At 44.0% G+C, this 16,256-nt stretch overlaps 2 protein-coding genes across 5 annotated transcripts in view; one reads left to right on the forward strand and one right to left on the reverse strand.

Moving 5' to 3' along the window:
* Positions 1 to 16,256, forward strand: part of SHANK3 (SH3 and multiple ankyrin repeat domains 3) — a 2,381,185-nt gene that overhangs the window by 2,191,101 nt on the left and 173,828 nt on the right. The gene's annotated exons all lie outside the window — the stretch shown is intronic.
* The window catches only part of LOC144820423 (uncharacterized), an 858,373-nt gene that overhangs the window by 352,951 nt on the left and 489,166 nt on the right, over positions 1 to 16,256 (reverse strand). For 2 of the 4 annotated variants that reach the window (XR_013607785.1, XM_078677934.1), the window contains exon 5: positions 8,020 to 8,083. The exons of the other annotated variants lie outside the window; for them this stretch is intronic. Coding sequence is in view for 1 of the 2 variants with exons in the window: in XM_078677934.1 (XP_078534060.1) it covers positions 8,020 to 8,083 (64 nt within the window). In the remaining variant the exon portion in view is untranslated. The remainder of the gene's footprint in view (positions 1 to 8,019; positions 8,084 to 16,256) is intronic. 4 annotated transcript variants of the gene reach the window in all.

Here is a 16,256-nt window from a genome sequence, read left to right on the forward strand (position 1 = left end):
CATCCCGAGAAGACAAACCAATGAGTCAGGGGAAAAGGAGATGAAGATGAGAAAAAGGCCAAAAGCTAAAAAATTGTATTAGGGAAGCAAATCTCTTTCAAAGATTTCCTTGAAGTTGTCGTGCAAGCTTGCTAAGCTCTTCTGGATATACTCAATCATGTAGACACATCCCACGGGCGAAGCTACTCTTCTGCAACTTGAGACTCATGGTGGTGATGTGGGATGTGGCTAAACACTGGAGGGCATCTACATTGCCTTCTATGACAGAATGGAGGGTGGGGATGGATTAAACATGATAGCTGAACAAGTAACGTACAAAAGAAAAGGGTGCCCGCGTAAATTTCATAAAGTCTGGGATGGGTGGATTAAATACCATAATTGTGAGATATCGGGAGACAGATCTGAAACCCCACCTGCCTAAACCTAATGCTACACTCAACTTCAGTGATCCTAACTGTCTAATGACTATTGGCTATCTAAACGCTCTGAGCTTATTACTGATGGTATGTGTAAATATTAATGTTGCATTTGTGTCCACCTGCGTTGATTACTTGTTTGTTATGGGTGCATGTTTGTGTCCTTTTGCACTATTTGTTCAAAAACGAAATACAAATATTTGTTAAAAAAGCTTGCTGAGCTCACTCCTCGCAATATGGGGGTGTATTTTTACAAAATTTGCCAGGGCTGCAGCCATGTTTCTTAAGGTCTAACAAGTGTACAGAGCATTTTGCTGGAGTGGAAGTATAATTGGAAAAAAGCGGGTGTGTTGTTGACGGATTTCTGTGAAATTATGAAACCACACTTGGTAAAAACACAGACAATATAGTGTTCTACCACAGTTGGCGCATGCATCCAACTAACGTCAGGCATAAGTAATGGCTATCAAGAAGGCTGTCTTCCAGATTAGTTGCTGCAATGAAGCCTTGTGGATGAGTTCGAAAGGAGAACCCATCACTTCAGATAGCGCTAAATTTAGCTTCCATGGAGGCGAAACCGTTGTCACTGGAAGATAAACTTTATTTAAACCTTCAAAAAAGTCATTAACAACAGGAAGTTTGAAGAATGATTGCTGATGTGAACATTTCCTATAAGCGATTATCATTGCCATATCAACTTTAATAGTGAATAACTGCAGCATAGAGTTGGCCAGATGACGCAAGTACTGTAGGATACCATCTTCTTGGCATACAAAGGTACTATCATTATTTTATTCAAACCACTAACAAAACCTTTTCCATTGAAAGCGTAATGGGATCTAGTCAGTGGCCTATGGCCTTTTTTCGAAATATTCATACCAGATTGATGTAAATTCAGGTGATCATATTGTCTAATCTCTGGAGCTATGCTGCCGAACTCCATGACCTTAGATTCGGTGGAACAGTGGACCTTTTAACCTGGTCAGCAGTTTGTTTGCATGGTATTCTCGTGTGGATTTAGCAACAACTGCAGCATCATTGCCTAGGCCACTTCGAGGATGTCAGAATCAGAGTTGCCCAATAAGCTTGTCATTTCAGCAGTACCCGATGAAATTAGAGGACTGGAGGGGAAAGTGTAAAGCAATGTCATTGATCAAAAAAGCAATGGCCAGTGAACCTAGTTCCCATTTCCTGGAGGTGAAGTTAGGGCATTTGGTGTTTTAGAATCCTAAAAACAGATCTATACTTGAGATACCATAAAGCACTTAATTGTCTAACACCTATTCATAATTTTCCTCGTAGAATCTGCTGGGAAAATCTACTTGTTGGTTCTCGCTTCCTAGTAGGTGAATCACTAATATGGAGAGTTTTTTTGTACCAAGGGCCACTACAGTGATAGAGGTCTGGTTCTTGTTCCTCCCTGTTTGTTTAGGTAGTGCACGGTAGTTGTCTTGTTTGTTTGCAACAGAATACGATCTGAAGTCAATGCAGGCAGGAACACCTCAGCACTAGGTGAATCACTCCGAGCTTCAGGAAGTTGATGTATTAAGAACTCTCTTTCAATGAGCATCACCTTAGGACAGATTTATTGCCCAGGCGAACTCTCCCAGGTGAATAATGAGCCATCCATCTCTAAGCTCTGAGATGGTAGTGTGTATTGGAATGGAACACTCAGCAAAAGGTTGCTGATTTTGTGTCACCATGGAATGTGATTGAGTTGTCACTTAAATCAATTTCAGTTTGTCATCCAAGGTGTCCATTCATTGTGACCACTGATCTTCTAGGCGTTGCTGAAGAAGGTTGATATGTAATCTTGCATTTGAGGCAATAGCTATGCAGTACTGATGGAATTAGAGAAATGGAAAGAAAAGCATAAAGCAATGCCATTGATCAAATGAGCATTGCGCAGTCAACCTTGTTCCTATTTCCTGGAGGTGAAGCTAGGGCATTTGGTGTTTTGGAATGCTAAAAACAGATCTATACTTGAGATGCCACAAAGCACTTGATTGTCTTACACCTATTCATAATTTTCCTTGTAGAATCTGCTGGGAAAATCTACTTGTTGGTTCTCCCTTCCTAGTAGGTGACTCAGTTATATGGAGAGTTGTTTTGTAACAAGGGCCATTAGCAGTGATAGAGGTCTGGTTTTGGCTCCTCCCTTTTTGTTTAGGTAGTGCAGGGTAGTTGTGTTGTCTATTTGCAACAGAATACGATTTTAAGTCAATGCAGGCAGGATCACCTTCAGCACTAGGTGAATCACTCAGAGATTCAGGAACTTAGTGTTTTAAGAACTGTCATTAATTGACTATCACCTTAGGACAGACTGATTGCCCAGGTGAACACTCCCAGGTGGATAATGAGGCATCTGTCACTACGGTCTGAGATGGTAGGGACTGTTGGAATGGAACACTCAGCAAACGTTTGCTGCTTTTGTGCTAACATGGGAGCAATTGAGTTGCCTATTGAGTCAATTTCAATGTGTCATCTATGGCGTCCATTCATTGTGACCACTGATCTTCCAGCTATTTCAGCAGTACTAATAGAATTAGAGGAGTGGAAGAAAAGTTGTAAAGCAATGTCATTGATCAAAAGAGCATTGCCCAGTGAACCTAGCTCCTATTTCCTGGAGGTGAAGCTAGGGCATTTGGTGTTTTGTAATGCTAGAAATAGATCTATGCTTGAGGCTGCATAAGGCACTTGATTGTCTAACACCCATTCATGATTTTCCACGTAGAATCGGCCGGGAAAATCTACTTGTTGTTTATGTCTTCCTGGAAGGTGAATCACTGTTCTGGAGATGTTTGTATGCCTATGGCCATTAAGAAAGATAGAGGTCTGGATCTGGTTCCTCCCTGTTTGTTTAGGTAGTGCACAGCAGACGTGTTGTTTGTTTGCAAAAGAATACGATCTGAAGTCAATGCAGGCAGGAACACCTTCAGCACTAAGTGAATCACTCTGAGCTTCAGGAAGTTGATGTATTAAGAACTCTCATTCATTAAGCATCACTTTAGAACAGATTGATTTCCCTGGTGAACTCTCCCAGGTAAATAATGAGGCATCCATCACTAAGGTCTGAGATGGTAGTGTGTATTGGAATGGAACACTCAGTAAAATGTTGCTGCTTTATGTCAGCATAGGAGCGACCAGGTTGCCACTTGAATCAATTTCAGTTTGTCATCCAAGATTTACAATCATTGATTCAGATCTTGTAGGCGTTGCTGAAGAAGGTTGATACAACCTTGAACAGTCACTAGAAATGCCTAGATATGTTATCATATGAGCTTGTGTCAAGACTGACTTCAGATGATTGATCTTCAGTCAAAGCTGATGACATTAGTCCACAGTACCACAAAGATCTTTATTCAGATTTGTTTGATTGTTTGCTTTTATGAGCTTATCGTCAAAGATGGGCTGCTACTACTGCCATGCATTTGGAGAATGTCCAAGGTGCATACTCGAGACTGAAAGGTAGAAAAACATTGTGGACATTCTTCTTTCCCATTAAAAATCTTCCAGTCGTTCTTTGGTGTCGGGATGTGAAAAAATGTGTCTTGGAGATATCTTGAGCCCATCCAATTTCCTTTACTGAATTGACAAAAGATTGGATGAAGCATCAGCATGCAGACCTTTCTCTTTTGATGCATTATTTGGCAAAAGGAAGGTCTGACCTGGGCACTTACTTCCCCATGAAGAAGTATCTTGAATAGATGCCTTCTCCCTTTGAGGGCAGGGTAAAGGTTCAGTTGCCCTCTTATTTAGCAGTGAGGAAATCTTCTTTCACACTTTTGGCAATGCCGTGTTGTTTGTTGTTTTTTTTTTTTTAACTGACGCAGGTGAAATTGAAGGCAGAGGTGTTTTGAAACAAAGAGAGAATCTATCTTGCACAGTAGAGGGCACCCACTTCTCCCATGTAATTTTGTTTGCCACTCTCAGAGATGCTGAGCCACGAACCCTCTTGCCGAAGTAGGATATGGAGAGGGGGAGAAAAGAGTGTTATAGTTTTGAGTTGGATGGTGGTTGTCCAGATACATTTCCCAGATGATGGAGCCCAGCATACTTGGACTTGGGGCAGCCTTTCTAATGGAATGACTAAATCTATTACTAGAGCTGCTGCTGTTGTTGGCGCTGCTGGTATTGTAACAAGAGGATTAAACCCTCTGCTGGCTGCAATAACGAAGGTTTGTACGAGTGGCTTGTTTTGTAGACTCTTTTGTGTTCTTCTAAACCTACCGCTTTTGGAGTATCTGCTTTCTGTCTTAATACAGAGCTTTTCTTCCTGCATGTGCTGAGCAAAGTGGTGGTTATCAATGAATGGCAGATTTATAATCTTCAGCTGAGCATCCATCCTCAGGGAATTACGTCAATACCATGATGGCCCTTGCACTATAATTACATGGGAACTATCTGTAAACACTTACACTGTCATTTATGGCTGCTCTGCTGGCTGAGTTAGATTGCAAACCTTCTTGCACAACCTCCGAAAACTTTTGTTTGCAATCATTTGTAAGTTCATCCACACTCTCCTGCAGTGCCTCCCCTAGTGCGCAATCATATTGTCTTAGAAGCAATGTAACACCTGTGGATTAAGTGCTGTGGACCACACTGCAAACATTTTTCCCAATAGTGTCCATTATCTTGCCCGATCTATCTAGAAAAGCATATGTTTCCAGTGCCAAAGGTTCTTTTTGTTTTATGAACAGCAGGTCCTGTTCCTGGGGTTTATTTTTCTTTAGCAGCCGCAAACTTACCACTTTTGTCATGGCCAGTGTCACAAATTTTGCTTCTGCCCTGTCAACCAGCCTGGCAAGAAAGGGTGAAGAGGTCTAAGCACTGTTCTGGGTTGACGTATCTCCATATTGACAGATACACCTGTCTGAGGTTATTCCAAGGGAATATTAAGTGTGCATGCTTCTCTTGCCAGGACTTCCTGAACGGTGAATGATGCCATCATTGGAGACACCATCTATAGATGGTTTGCTGGTTATGGTTGTGGGTATATATGATGAATGTGAACCTTAACCACCTGATGATCTGTCAAGTGTATGACATGGCATAATTTTATTCTCACGTGGATGGTCTTCCATAGGTACCTGAGGCAAGTGAGGTGGAGATTGAGGTGCTTCATCTGAACTTTGCTTTCTCAATGTGGATTTTTTTTCTTATGGGAGATATTTCCCAAACGTGGGTCCCTTGCTCACTTTGCCACTGGATTCAAGCTAGCCTGGCTTATGAGGGCTGTTAGCCCAAAACCGGTCCCAGGATGCTTGTTTCCAGTCCAGGGAAGACATGGCTTGGCAGTTCGGGCTGGACTGTTCCCATGAGGCACAGGATCAAGGCTGATTTGTATATAGCTGTGTCTCAACTGGGATGGCAAAGTGAGCAAAAGAACGATGATGGATTCAACCCAGATCTGTGACTGGGGGTAAGTGTCTGAAAAGTTTCAGTACTCTGTCCATCTTCTCCTTGTGTTTGCTTTGTTCACCCTAAGTAGGAAGGGTATGCCCAGACGTGGGTCCCATGCTCACTTTGCCACTGGATTCAAGCTAGCCTGGCTGATGAGGGGTGTTAGCCTGAAACCGGTGCCAGGATGCTTGTTTCTGGTCCAGGGAAGACATGGCTTGGCAGTTCGGGCTGGACTGTAACCATGAGGCACAGGGTCAAGACTGATTTGCATATAGCTGTGTCTGACCTGGGGTGGGGAAGTGAGCTAATGAGCGTTGATGGATTCAACCCTGATCTGTGACTGGGGGTGAGTGTCTGAAACGTTTCAGCGCTTCATCCATCATCACCTTGTGTTTGCTCAGATATTGCCTTGCACCTGGAAACAATAACCTCGGGACGAGGTAAAGGTGGTATGTTAAATGGCTAAGAGGAATCCATTAAGGCTCCTCTGGTGGAATAACAAAGACAAGAGGCTCCAATTGTGCTGGAGAACCAAGGCAGGAAGGCAAGAGATGTAATATCTTTCTAGGAGAACTTCTCCTACAGAGGAGTGTCTTGACGTCAGTCTCCACACCGCCGATCTACATGCCGTTGAACAATGTTCCAACGTTGAATGCCATGACGTTAAATGGCTCAACTTGAGTAGTGCTTTGATGGTGAGCATGATGTTGATATCTACAGGAGATGTTTTGACCTTGACAGCGATCAGGTCAGTTATGTTCCTTTCTCCTACATCAAGACTTTCAACATCCAACAGGAATGCAAATGACAGGAATGGCGGAATCAGTCATGTTGCTTCTCCTCCTTCCTGGATCTACTCTCCTCGATTCTCCCTGTGTAGGAGTCCTTTGGAGTCACAGGCAGCGTCCCAGTGGAGGAAACTTCTTCCCTAGAGGCTTGGACTTTCTTCTTTCTGTCCTTTCCCAGCATGCCCTCCAATTTCCATCTCAGTATTTTGAGGTCAAATGCAATAGTGTAGTTTTTGGAAGATGGTTGGATTTGGAATTGCATTATTTCCAGGAACAAAATGACTAGGGATAGGCTGTGAAAGGTGGTATATATAATTAGTTATGGTGAATTTAGTATCGTTTATGATTATCAATAAAGATGGTATGATGCAGAAGCCAAAGAACCTGCACATGGCCACAGCAGTGTGGAGCCAAGACCCAGGTGTGGAGTTGGTGTTCAGAACGGAGGGCCAGAGTGTGCTACCATAAGGTGACACACTTTTGACATGGGGATTTCCCTACTCACACTCAGCAATTCCATTCACTAAAGATGTTGGGTGAGGAGCCTGGTGCAGGTAGGTATCCTGAGCAGGAAACATATTCTGTGTTATGTACCTAATTATCATAATCGCGTAACAGGGATGCGCTTCACATACCAAGGATTTCCGGCACCATCATGCTAAGCATCATCATGCCATTGATGCTTATACTATGCAAGGAACTACCACCACTATGCCAGCGGCAACATAATGCCGGTGTGGGTATCATGATTCAATGAATAGCCTAAAATACCATGAATTCCACAATTATGTTAGGAATGGGCACCATTACTCTACAAATGCCCACAATATGCCAGTAATTACCACCATTAAGCTAGTTGTGGGACCCATCAAGCAACATATGGTCCTCACTTACAGGAGCAGGGCACTAGATGCCACAAGCGGCTTGAAATGTTATATTTATATATATATATATATGGTTTTCATGATTACTTTGTGATCTGGTTGGTATGCAATCACCACCACCCACTGGGGTTGGGGGTCTCACTGCCCGTCTCTCATTTGTCACCATCATGCACTTGCTGGGTATAAGTGTTTCGTGCTGTTCTAAATGTGATTGTGTGAATATAGCAGCATGGAACTTTTATCACGTTTCGCATAATAAGAATGTTTTCCCCACTTGGGATACTTATTTTGAACTATTATGGTATAGATATTGGATAAATCGTTCAATATTGTTGCGAGTAATGATAGTATATATTATTGCAAGAGTCTGTTAGTCGAATGGATATTCACTCAGACACATCATTATGAATAGTTGACCATGCCAAGATGGCCGCTGTGTTTTACTTTATGCACATTGTCCTTTGTTTATGTTCATACACGATGGTTTGAAAACTTTATTTAAATGTTTATTTCACTAACATTACTCACCCGTGACCAAGGCGAGTTGTCGCTGAAACGCGTTGGGGGTTAGTTCCATGAACTGTGTTCCATGCTGGAATAAAGAATTTATACCCATGAACTTTACTGGATGGTATAATTGAATGGTGAATATACTCTGGATTTCGAGTGCATTTTCACGCTTGTGAGCGTGTGGTGAAACGCTATATATATATATATATATATATATGAATCACCAAATGCCCGAAGCTTTAGGAAGGCACACGACTGGAAGCCCACCATCCGGTCTGCAATTACGGCTCTCCTCAATGTGCCTCAGTTATCTGTTGTTGCCTGACGCGTTTCGATGCCTTCAGCATCTCATCAGAGGCTTGCTTCATACATTTCCCTCGAATAGGCTCTCTTTTATTTCTGTTGCATGCATGCATCGTTCGCATAGTGCTAGTTTCATAATGCATGCTGGGGGATGAAGTCCACACCTGAGCCATGAAGTATTCCCTAAGTGGGTTTCTGTCGGAAATGTATCTATTAAAAGCAAAAACTTCTCCTCAGCGCCAGGACACCGGTTGGTATCAGCGCGCTTTATAAGTGTTAAAATAAATAAAATAAATAAATAGTAGGATTCGGCACATATCAGAAAGTCTCCGTGTTTGGATTCCAGTGCCGTACTGCCGCCGATCAGTTCCGCGGCACGGCCCCTCTTGGAACAACAATGAGGTGGTGCTCCTCCTCCGACGAAGGCCGGCGTTAGAAAAATGAATCACCAAATGCCCGAAGCTTTGGGAAGGTACACGACTGGAAGCCCACCATCCAGTCTGCAATTACGGCTCTCCTCAATGTGCCTCAGTTATCTGTTGTTGCCTGACGCGTTTCGATGCCTTCAGCATCTCATCAGAGGCTTGCTTCATACATTTCCCTCAAATAGGCTCTCTTTTATTTCTGTTGCATGCATGCATCGTTCGCATAGTGCTAGTTTCATAATGCATGCTGGGGGATGAAGTCCACACCTGAGCCATGAAGTATTCCCTAAGTGGGTTTCTGTCCGAAATGTATCTATTAAAAGCAAAAACTTCTCCTTAGTAGGATTCGGCACATATCAGAAAGTCTCCGTGTTTGGATTCCAGTGCCGTACTGCCGCCGATCAGTTCCGCGGCACGGCCCCTCTTGGAACAACAATGAGGTGGTGCTCCTCCTCCGACGAAGGCCGCCGTTAGAAAAATGAATCACCAAATGGCCGAAGCTTTAGGAAGGCACACGACTGGAAGCCCACCATCCGGTCTGCAATTACGGCTCTCCACAATGTGCCTCAGTTATCTGTTGTTGCCTGACGCGTTTCGATGCCTTCAGCATCTCATCAGAGGCTTGCTTCATACATTTCCCTCGAATAGGCTCTCTTTTATTTCTGTTGCATGCATGCATCGTTCACATAGTGCTAGTTTCATAATGCATGCTGGGGGATGAAGTCCACACCTGAGCCATGAAGTATTCCCTAAGTGGGTTTCTGTCGGAAATGTATCTATTAAAAGCAAAAACTTCTCCTTAGTAGGATTCGGCACATATCAGAAAGTCTCCATGTTTGGATTCCAGTGCCGTACTGCCGTCGATCAGTTCCGCGGCACGGCCCCTCTTGGAACAACAATGAGGTGGTGCTCCTCCTCCCACGAAGGCCGCCGTTAGAAAAATGAATCACCAAATGCCCGAAGCTTTAGGAAGGCACACGACTGGAAGCCCACCATCCGGTCTGCAATTACGGCTCTCCTCAATGTGCCTCAGTTATCTGTTGTTGCCTGACGCGTTTCGATGCCTTCAGCATCTCATCAGAGGCTTGCTTCATACATTTCCCTCGAATAGGCTCTCTTTTATTTCTGTTGCATGCATGCATCGTTCCCATAGTGCTAGTTTCATAATGCATGCTGGGAGATGAAGTCCACACCTGAGCCATGAAGTATTCCCTAAGTGGGTTTTTGTCGATAATGTATCTATTAAAAGCAAAAACTTCTCCTTAGTAGGATTCGGCACATATCAGAAAGTCTCCGTGTTTGGATTCCAGTGCCGTACTGCCGCCGATCAGTTCCGCGGCACGGCCCCTCTTGGAACAACAATGAGGTGGTGCTCCTCCTCCGACGAAGGCCGCCGTTAGAAAAATGAATCACCAAATGCCCGAAGCTTTTGGAAGGCACACGACTGGAAGCCCACCATCCGGTCTGCAATTACGGCTCTCCTCAATGTGCCTCAGTTATCTGTTGTTGCCTGACGCGTTTTGATGCCTTCAGCATCTCATCAGAGGCTTGCTTCATACATTTCCCTCGAATAGGCTCTCTTTTATTTCTGTTGCATGCATGCATCGTTCGCATAGTGCTAGGATGAAGTCCACACCTGAGCCATGAAGTATTCCCTAAGTGGGTTTCTGTCGGAAATGTATCTATTAAAAGCAAAAACTTCTCCTTAGTAGGATTCGGCACATATCAGAAAGTCTCCGTGTTTGGATTCCAGTGCCGTACTGCCGCCGATCAGTTCCGCGGCACGGCCCCTCTTTGAACAACAATGAGGTGGCGCTCCTCCTCCGACGAAGGCAGACAAAAATTCAAGAACGCGGTGGGGAGCAGGAAAAGCTAAACCAGATGGTGATCCTTTGGCAGAGTGACCCTCCGAAACAGCTTTTGGGCAATTGGTGATCAACATATCAAACGGCGGCCCGCGTCGTGGAGGGAGCACCTTCTCTTAGAAACAAATTGATTGTCCCCCTGATGGTCAACTGAGAAGCGGCACCACGAGACTAACTCATGGAAGGCAGCGCCGAAGGACCGAAGTACGGTGTCTCTCCAGCTCGGGACTGATCCTACTAAGGAAATTTAAGAAGACAATCACACAACTTCAGAAGGTACCCACTGAGGGAAAATAATGAGGCAATCTTTCAAGGAACTACCACTCCCAGCATGTTATGCGGGGGGAGGGCTGAACTAATCAAGCCAGTTTCTTAATGGAAATAAAAGAAACCCACTTCCTCTGAATTGTGACAGCAAGCCTCTGATGAGATGCGAGGTGCATCGAAACGCGTAAGGCAGACAAAAATTCTAGAACGCGGTGGTGAGCAGGAAAAGCTAAACCAGATGGTGATCCTTTGGCAGAGTGACCCTCCGAAACAGCTTTCGGGCAATTGGTGATCAACATATCAAACGGCGGCCCGCGTCGTGGAGGGAGCACCTTCTCTTAGAAACAAATTGATCGTCCCCCTGATGATCAACTGAGAAGCGGCACCACAAGACTAACTCATGGAAGGCAGCGCCGAAGGACCGAAGTACGGTGTCTCTCCAGCTCGGGACTGATCCTACTAAGGAAATTTAAGCAGACAATCACACAACTTCAGAAGGTACCCACTGAGGGAAAATAATGAGGCAATCTTTCAAGGAACTACCACTCCCAGCATGTTATGCGGGGGGAGGGCTGAACTAATCAAGCCAGTTTCTTAATGGAAATAAAAGAGAGCCACTTCCTCTGAATTGTGACAGCAAGCCTCTGATGAGATGCCAGGTGCATCGAAACGCGTAAGGCAGACAAAAATTCAAGAACGCGGTGGGGAGCAGGAAAAGCTAAACCAGATGGTGATCCTTTGGCAGAGTGACCCTCCGAAACAGCTTTCGGCAATTGGTGATCAACATATCAAACGGCGTCCCGCGTCGTGGAGGGAGCACCTTCTCGTAGAAACAAATTGATCGTCCCCCTGATGGTCAACTGAGAAGCGGCACCACGAGACTAACTCATGGAAGGCAGCGCCGAAGGACCGAAGTACGGTGTCTCTCCAGCTCGGGACTGATCCTACTAAGGAAATTTAAGCAGACAATCACACAACTTCAGAAGGTACCCACTGAGGGAAAATAATGAGGCAATCTTTCAAGGAACTACCACTCCCAGCATGTTATGCGGGGGGAAGGCTGAACTAATCAAGCCAGTTTCTTAATGGAAATAAAAGAGAGCCACTTCCTCTGAATTGTGACAGCAAGCCTCTGATGAGATGCGAGGTGCATCGAAACGCGTAAGGCAGACAAAAATTCAAGAACGCGGTGGGGAGCAGGAAAAGTTAAACCAGATGGATCCTTTGGCAGAGTGACCCTCCAAAACAGCTTTCGGGCAATTGGTGATCAACATATCAAACGGCGGCCCGCGTCGTGGAGGGAGCACCTTCTCTTAGAAACAAATTGATCGTCCCCCTGATGGTCAACTGAGAAGCGGCACCACGGGACTAACTCATGGAAGGCAGCGCCGAAGGACCGAAGTACGGTGTCTCTCCAGCTCGGGACTGATCCTACTAAGGACAGTTAAGCAGACAATCACACAACTTCAGAAGGTACCCACTGAGGGAAAATAATGAGGAAATCTTTCAAGGAACTACCACTCCCAGCATGTTATGCGGGGGGAGGGCTGAACTAATCAAGCCAGTTTCTTAATGGAAATAAAAGAGAGCCACTTCCTCTGAATTGTGACAGCAAGCCTCTGATGAGATGCGAGGTGCATCGAAACGCATAAGGCAGACAAAAATTCAAGAACGCGGTGGGGAGCAGGAAAAGCTAAACCAGGTGGTGATCCTTTGGCAGAGTGACCCTCCGAAACAGCTTTCGGGCAATTGGTGATCAATATATATATATATATATATATATATATATATATGTCGCTCCTGTGTTGTGCACCAAACTCCCAGCACTCTCGAGCGGGTGCCCTTTAGCGGGTGGCGCCCCCGCCTCTATGACTGCTTCAAAAGTTCCGTAGTGTTACGCTACAAGAAACAGCACTCACGGTAGCGAGCTTCAGTTTTTATTAAAACTGAAGCTCGCTACCGTGAGTGCTGTTTCTTGTAGCGTAACACTACGGAACTTTTGAAGCAGTCATATATATATATATATATATATATATATATATCAACGCTCCGTCGCCATTCAGTACAAACGGAGCACTCGTAGGCGGGTGCAGGTTGCGGTAATGACGAACCGCTAAATATTAACACTCCATCCCTCGAAACTCATCATTGAAGTTGCCACACTCACAGGGGGGGTCTCAGTATAATTTTATTCAGCAGAATAAGAAACAGACGTTTAGGCGTTCAGCCTTCCTCTATGTTCGCATTGCATTCGTAGAGGCGTGTTAATAAAGCATTTCCCAAAAGGGGGCATAGAAACAAAGAAGGGACACTGGTCCATTGTCATTCATGGACGCAATCTTATAATATACATACACCCATGAGTGCGGCAACTTCTTTGATGAGTTTCGAGGGATGGAGCATTAATATATATACACACACACACACACACACACACACACACACATACACTCACACACACACCTCCAAGCTAGAAGCCCCACAAGTCACTATACGGCAGCTACCTGGTGATTGACCATGTTGCTTTCCATAACAGTATTGTCAATCATAAACTAACTGTGAGCATGAAGTCATGCTACTGGCTGGTGGTTTGGTTTACTAAAGTCCAGGTAGTCCCGTGGCGCCATGTTGGCAGAACTAGCCTCAGAATTTGTTTTATCTTTGCAGTGCGTGGTGGGCAGACGTAGAATTATATAGGTATTTAAAAGCAGATGTCCATACCCTTCAGCCATTAGTGTCTTCACTGGGTAAAAGAGCAAATATATGCAGCACACCAGGTACTTAATAGGGCAGTAGTACAAGGAGGATGCATGGCAGTGAGCTAGAGCTCATGAGTGGGAGGGCTACTCGTGATGTAGTCACAACTTACAGGACAACATACGTTGTGCTGTGGAATGGGATTAGACTTTGCAAAGAATAGAGTGTGAACAGTCGAATCCAGGGAAAGTAGCCACTTGCCTAAAGGTGGATTAGTGCAGTCCAAGTGGATACTTCACCAGCCATGGTTTGCAGTCAAAGCACTTTTACCCTTTGGCAATGCAACGTAATAAGAGAAATGTATGACTTTGCTAACTGCGTACTGCTAAGTAGTCTATTTTTTAAAAGATAAACATCGGTAGATTATGCTAGAGGTGGCTGCAGAAATGACCAATGTCACTATGCCAAACTGTAATAAAATAAAAGACGTACAGGTGAAGAGGCTGCCATCGTCCATTCTGCCTCTTAAGGCGGACGTTTTGAAAAGACTCCTCCTACTTAGCTTCAACCTCCCAATGCACTTAATGTTTTTGGGTTGGAAAGGGTTCTCCTCCACTCTGTTATGTAAGGCATTATGTTGGGATGCTTTATACAATGACGCACTTGCCAAGCAGCCTAAGAAGTAATTTTCTGAAGATCTTAAAAGGTTCTACCAACGCTTCTACCGGTTAAATCTAAAGCTTATCTTCCTAGCTGAGGGTCAAGAGCATTAGGATAACAATAATAATAGTAACTTGTTTTTATCTACAGTTTCAAACTCCAATTGTGACAGTATGTAACAAAGTTGATTTTTAAAATGACAACTACATTCAAATCGAGTTGAAATTGTCCAGGTAATAATTTCATGCCCTTCATGAAAATGTAAAGTTTTTAAAGTTATTTTTCATACTTGAACTCTCTAATTTATCTAACTGTACCCTAATCACCCCTTCACAATTCTCATCCCATAACCATTGAAACCTGAAACTCCCACTTAATTCTAACCTTTCCTGAACCCTAACAATCTTTTTATCATTTAATGCTACCCTTCCCTGAAACATAAAAGCCCTAACTACTCCTTAATGCTACTAATCACTGAACCCTACCAAACCCTTAATCCGAATGTATGACATTACAACGCATGCTTTTACCACGCATGCCTTTACAACGCAGTTTTTACAACGCATGCCTTTACAACGCATAGCGCTTAGGGGTGCTGGATAGTGAATAGTTTAATTTACTATTCCAACTCCAGTCCCCGTGGATAGTAGGGAAGGTGTTGGATAGTAAATTAAATCTATTCCATATCCTAGAGCGCCCCCCAGCGCTATACGTTGTAATGACATGCGTTGTAATAGTTGCGTCGTAAAGGCACTGTGTGGTAAAAGTTGCGTTGTAAAGGGTGTTTCCCCCTTAATCCTACCCTTTCTGTACCCAACGACCTCATAGTCTTTAAGCACTCGACTCTGCGCCCTAAACACCCCTTAATGCTACCCTTCCCTAAACCCTGAAAATCCCTTACGATCCCATTACACTACCCTTCCTTGAACCTAAAATAAACCTTACTTCACCTTATTGCTAGCCTTCCCTGAACCCTAACAAACCATTACCACCACTAAACACTACCCTTCCCTGAACCCTGTTAGCAAATTTGAAGGGAACTCTACTACAGCCAGATATTAAAGGTTTGCCAGAGGTAAGCACAATTGAGCTCGGATTTTCTGCAATGTTATCGGAATGCATTAAAAAATTTAGCATCAAAGACCTACAGCCTTCTCGCCCCTTATTAAATCTCAATACCACCACCAAAAAAGTACCAGTGGACTGAAGAGTGCGACTAGGAACATATTAAGTAAACTTTTTTCTAAGGCAGATGGGCTCTGTATCATAGAAGGCTATATGAACAAAGCACAGAGATTTAAAACGAATCCCTTTGGGCACTCTTAACCAGTGTAATGAGTCCAGTCCCACAAAAATTATGTTACAATAGTCCAGATGACTCAGAATAGTCGTCTGGACTACCACTGGGTGCAGAGTGTGGGTGAAGCAGAAGAATTTTCCTCAACACCTAAAGCAGAAAAAAACAGGTGAAGGACAAATAGTTAGCCGTTTCACTAGAGGCAAATCAGTCTCCAAATAGAAACTAAAATTCCTTACCATACCTACCAGACAGAGGATTAGACCAAGACGGAGGTCAAAAATCAGGAGGTAAAGATCAGGCAGAGTGATTGCTACAAATCCACAACTCTGTAGTTCTATGGGAGTTAAATTTCAAAGAATTGTGCTTCATCCAGATGGTGAATTCAGACATACACCACTGAAAAGCCTTCAGGTGGATAATTGAAGAGGGTGGGACTAAGTGTCGACAACTGAGGCACACCTTGGTTCAATGCCTTGAATTCTGATTAAAAAAAAGAGGCAAGCCTAACATCTGCCCTTCAAATAGAATTCATACCATTATAATGCTGACCCATAAATCCCAGCTTCCGTCAGTCTGGTCAGCAAGATGGAATGCAAGCTTTATCAAATGCGGCAGACAGGTCCAGTAGCAGCAAGACCAAAAGATATATATCCTTTGTCTGCCGGCATTATATGGTCATCAAGAACGTAGACCTGCAATGATTCTGTGATTTGTGCCAGACGAAAACCAGACAGTACA

Source organism: Lissotriton helveticus, chromosome 1_1 (assembly GCF_964261635.1).
Source record: "Lissotriton helveticus chromosome 1_1, aLisHel1.1, whole genome shotgun sequence".
Lineage (NCBI taxonomy): Eukaryota > Metazoa > Chordata > Amphibia > Caudata > Salamandridae > Lissotriton > Lissotriton helveticus.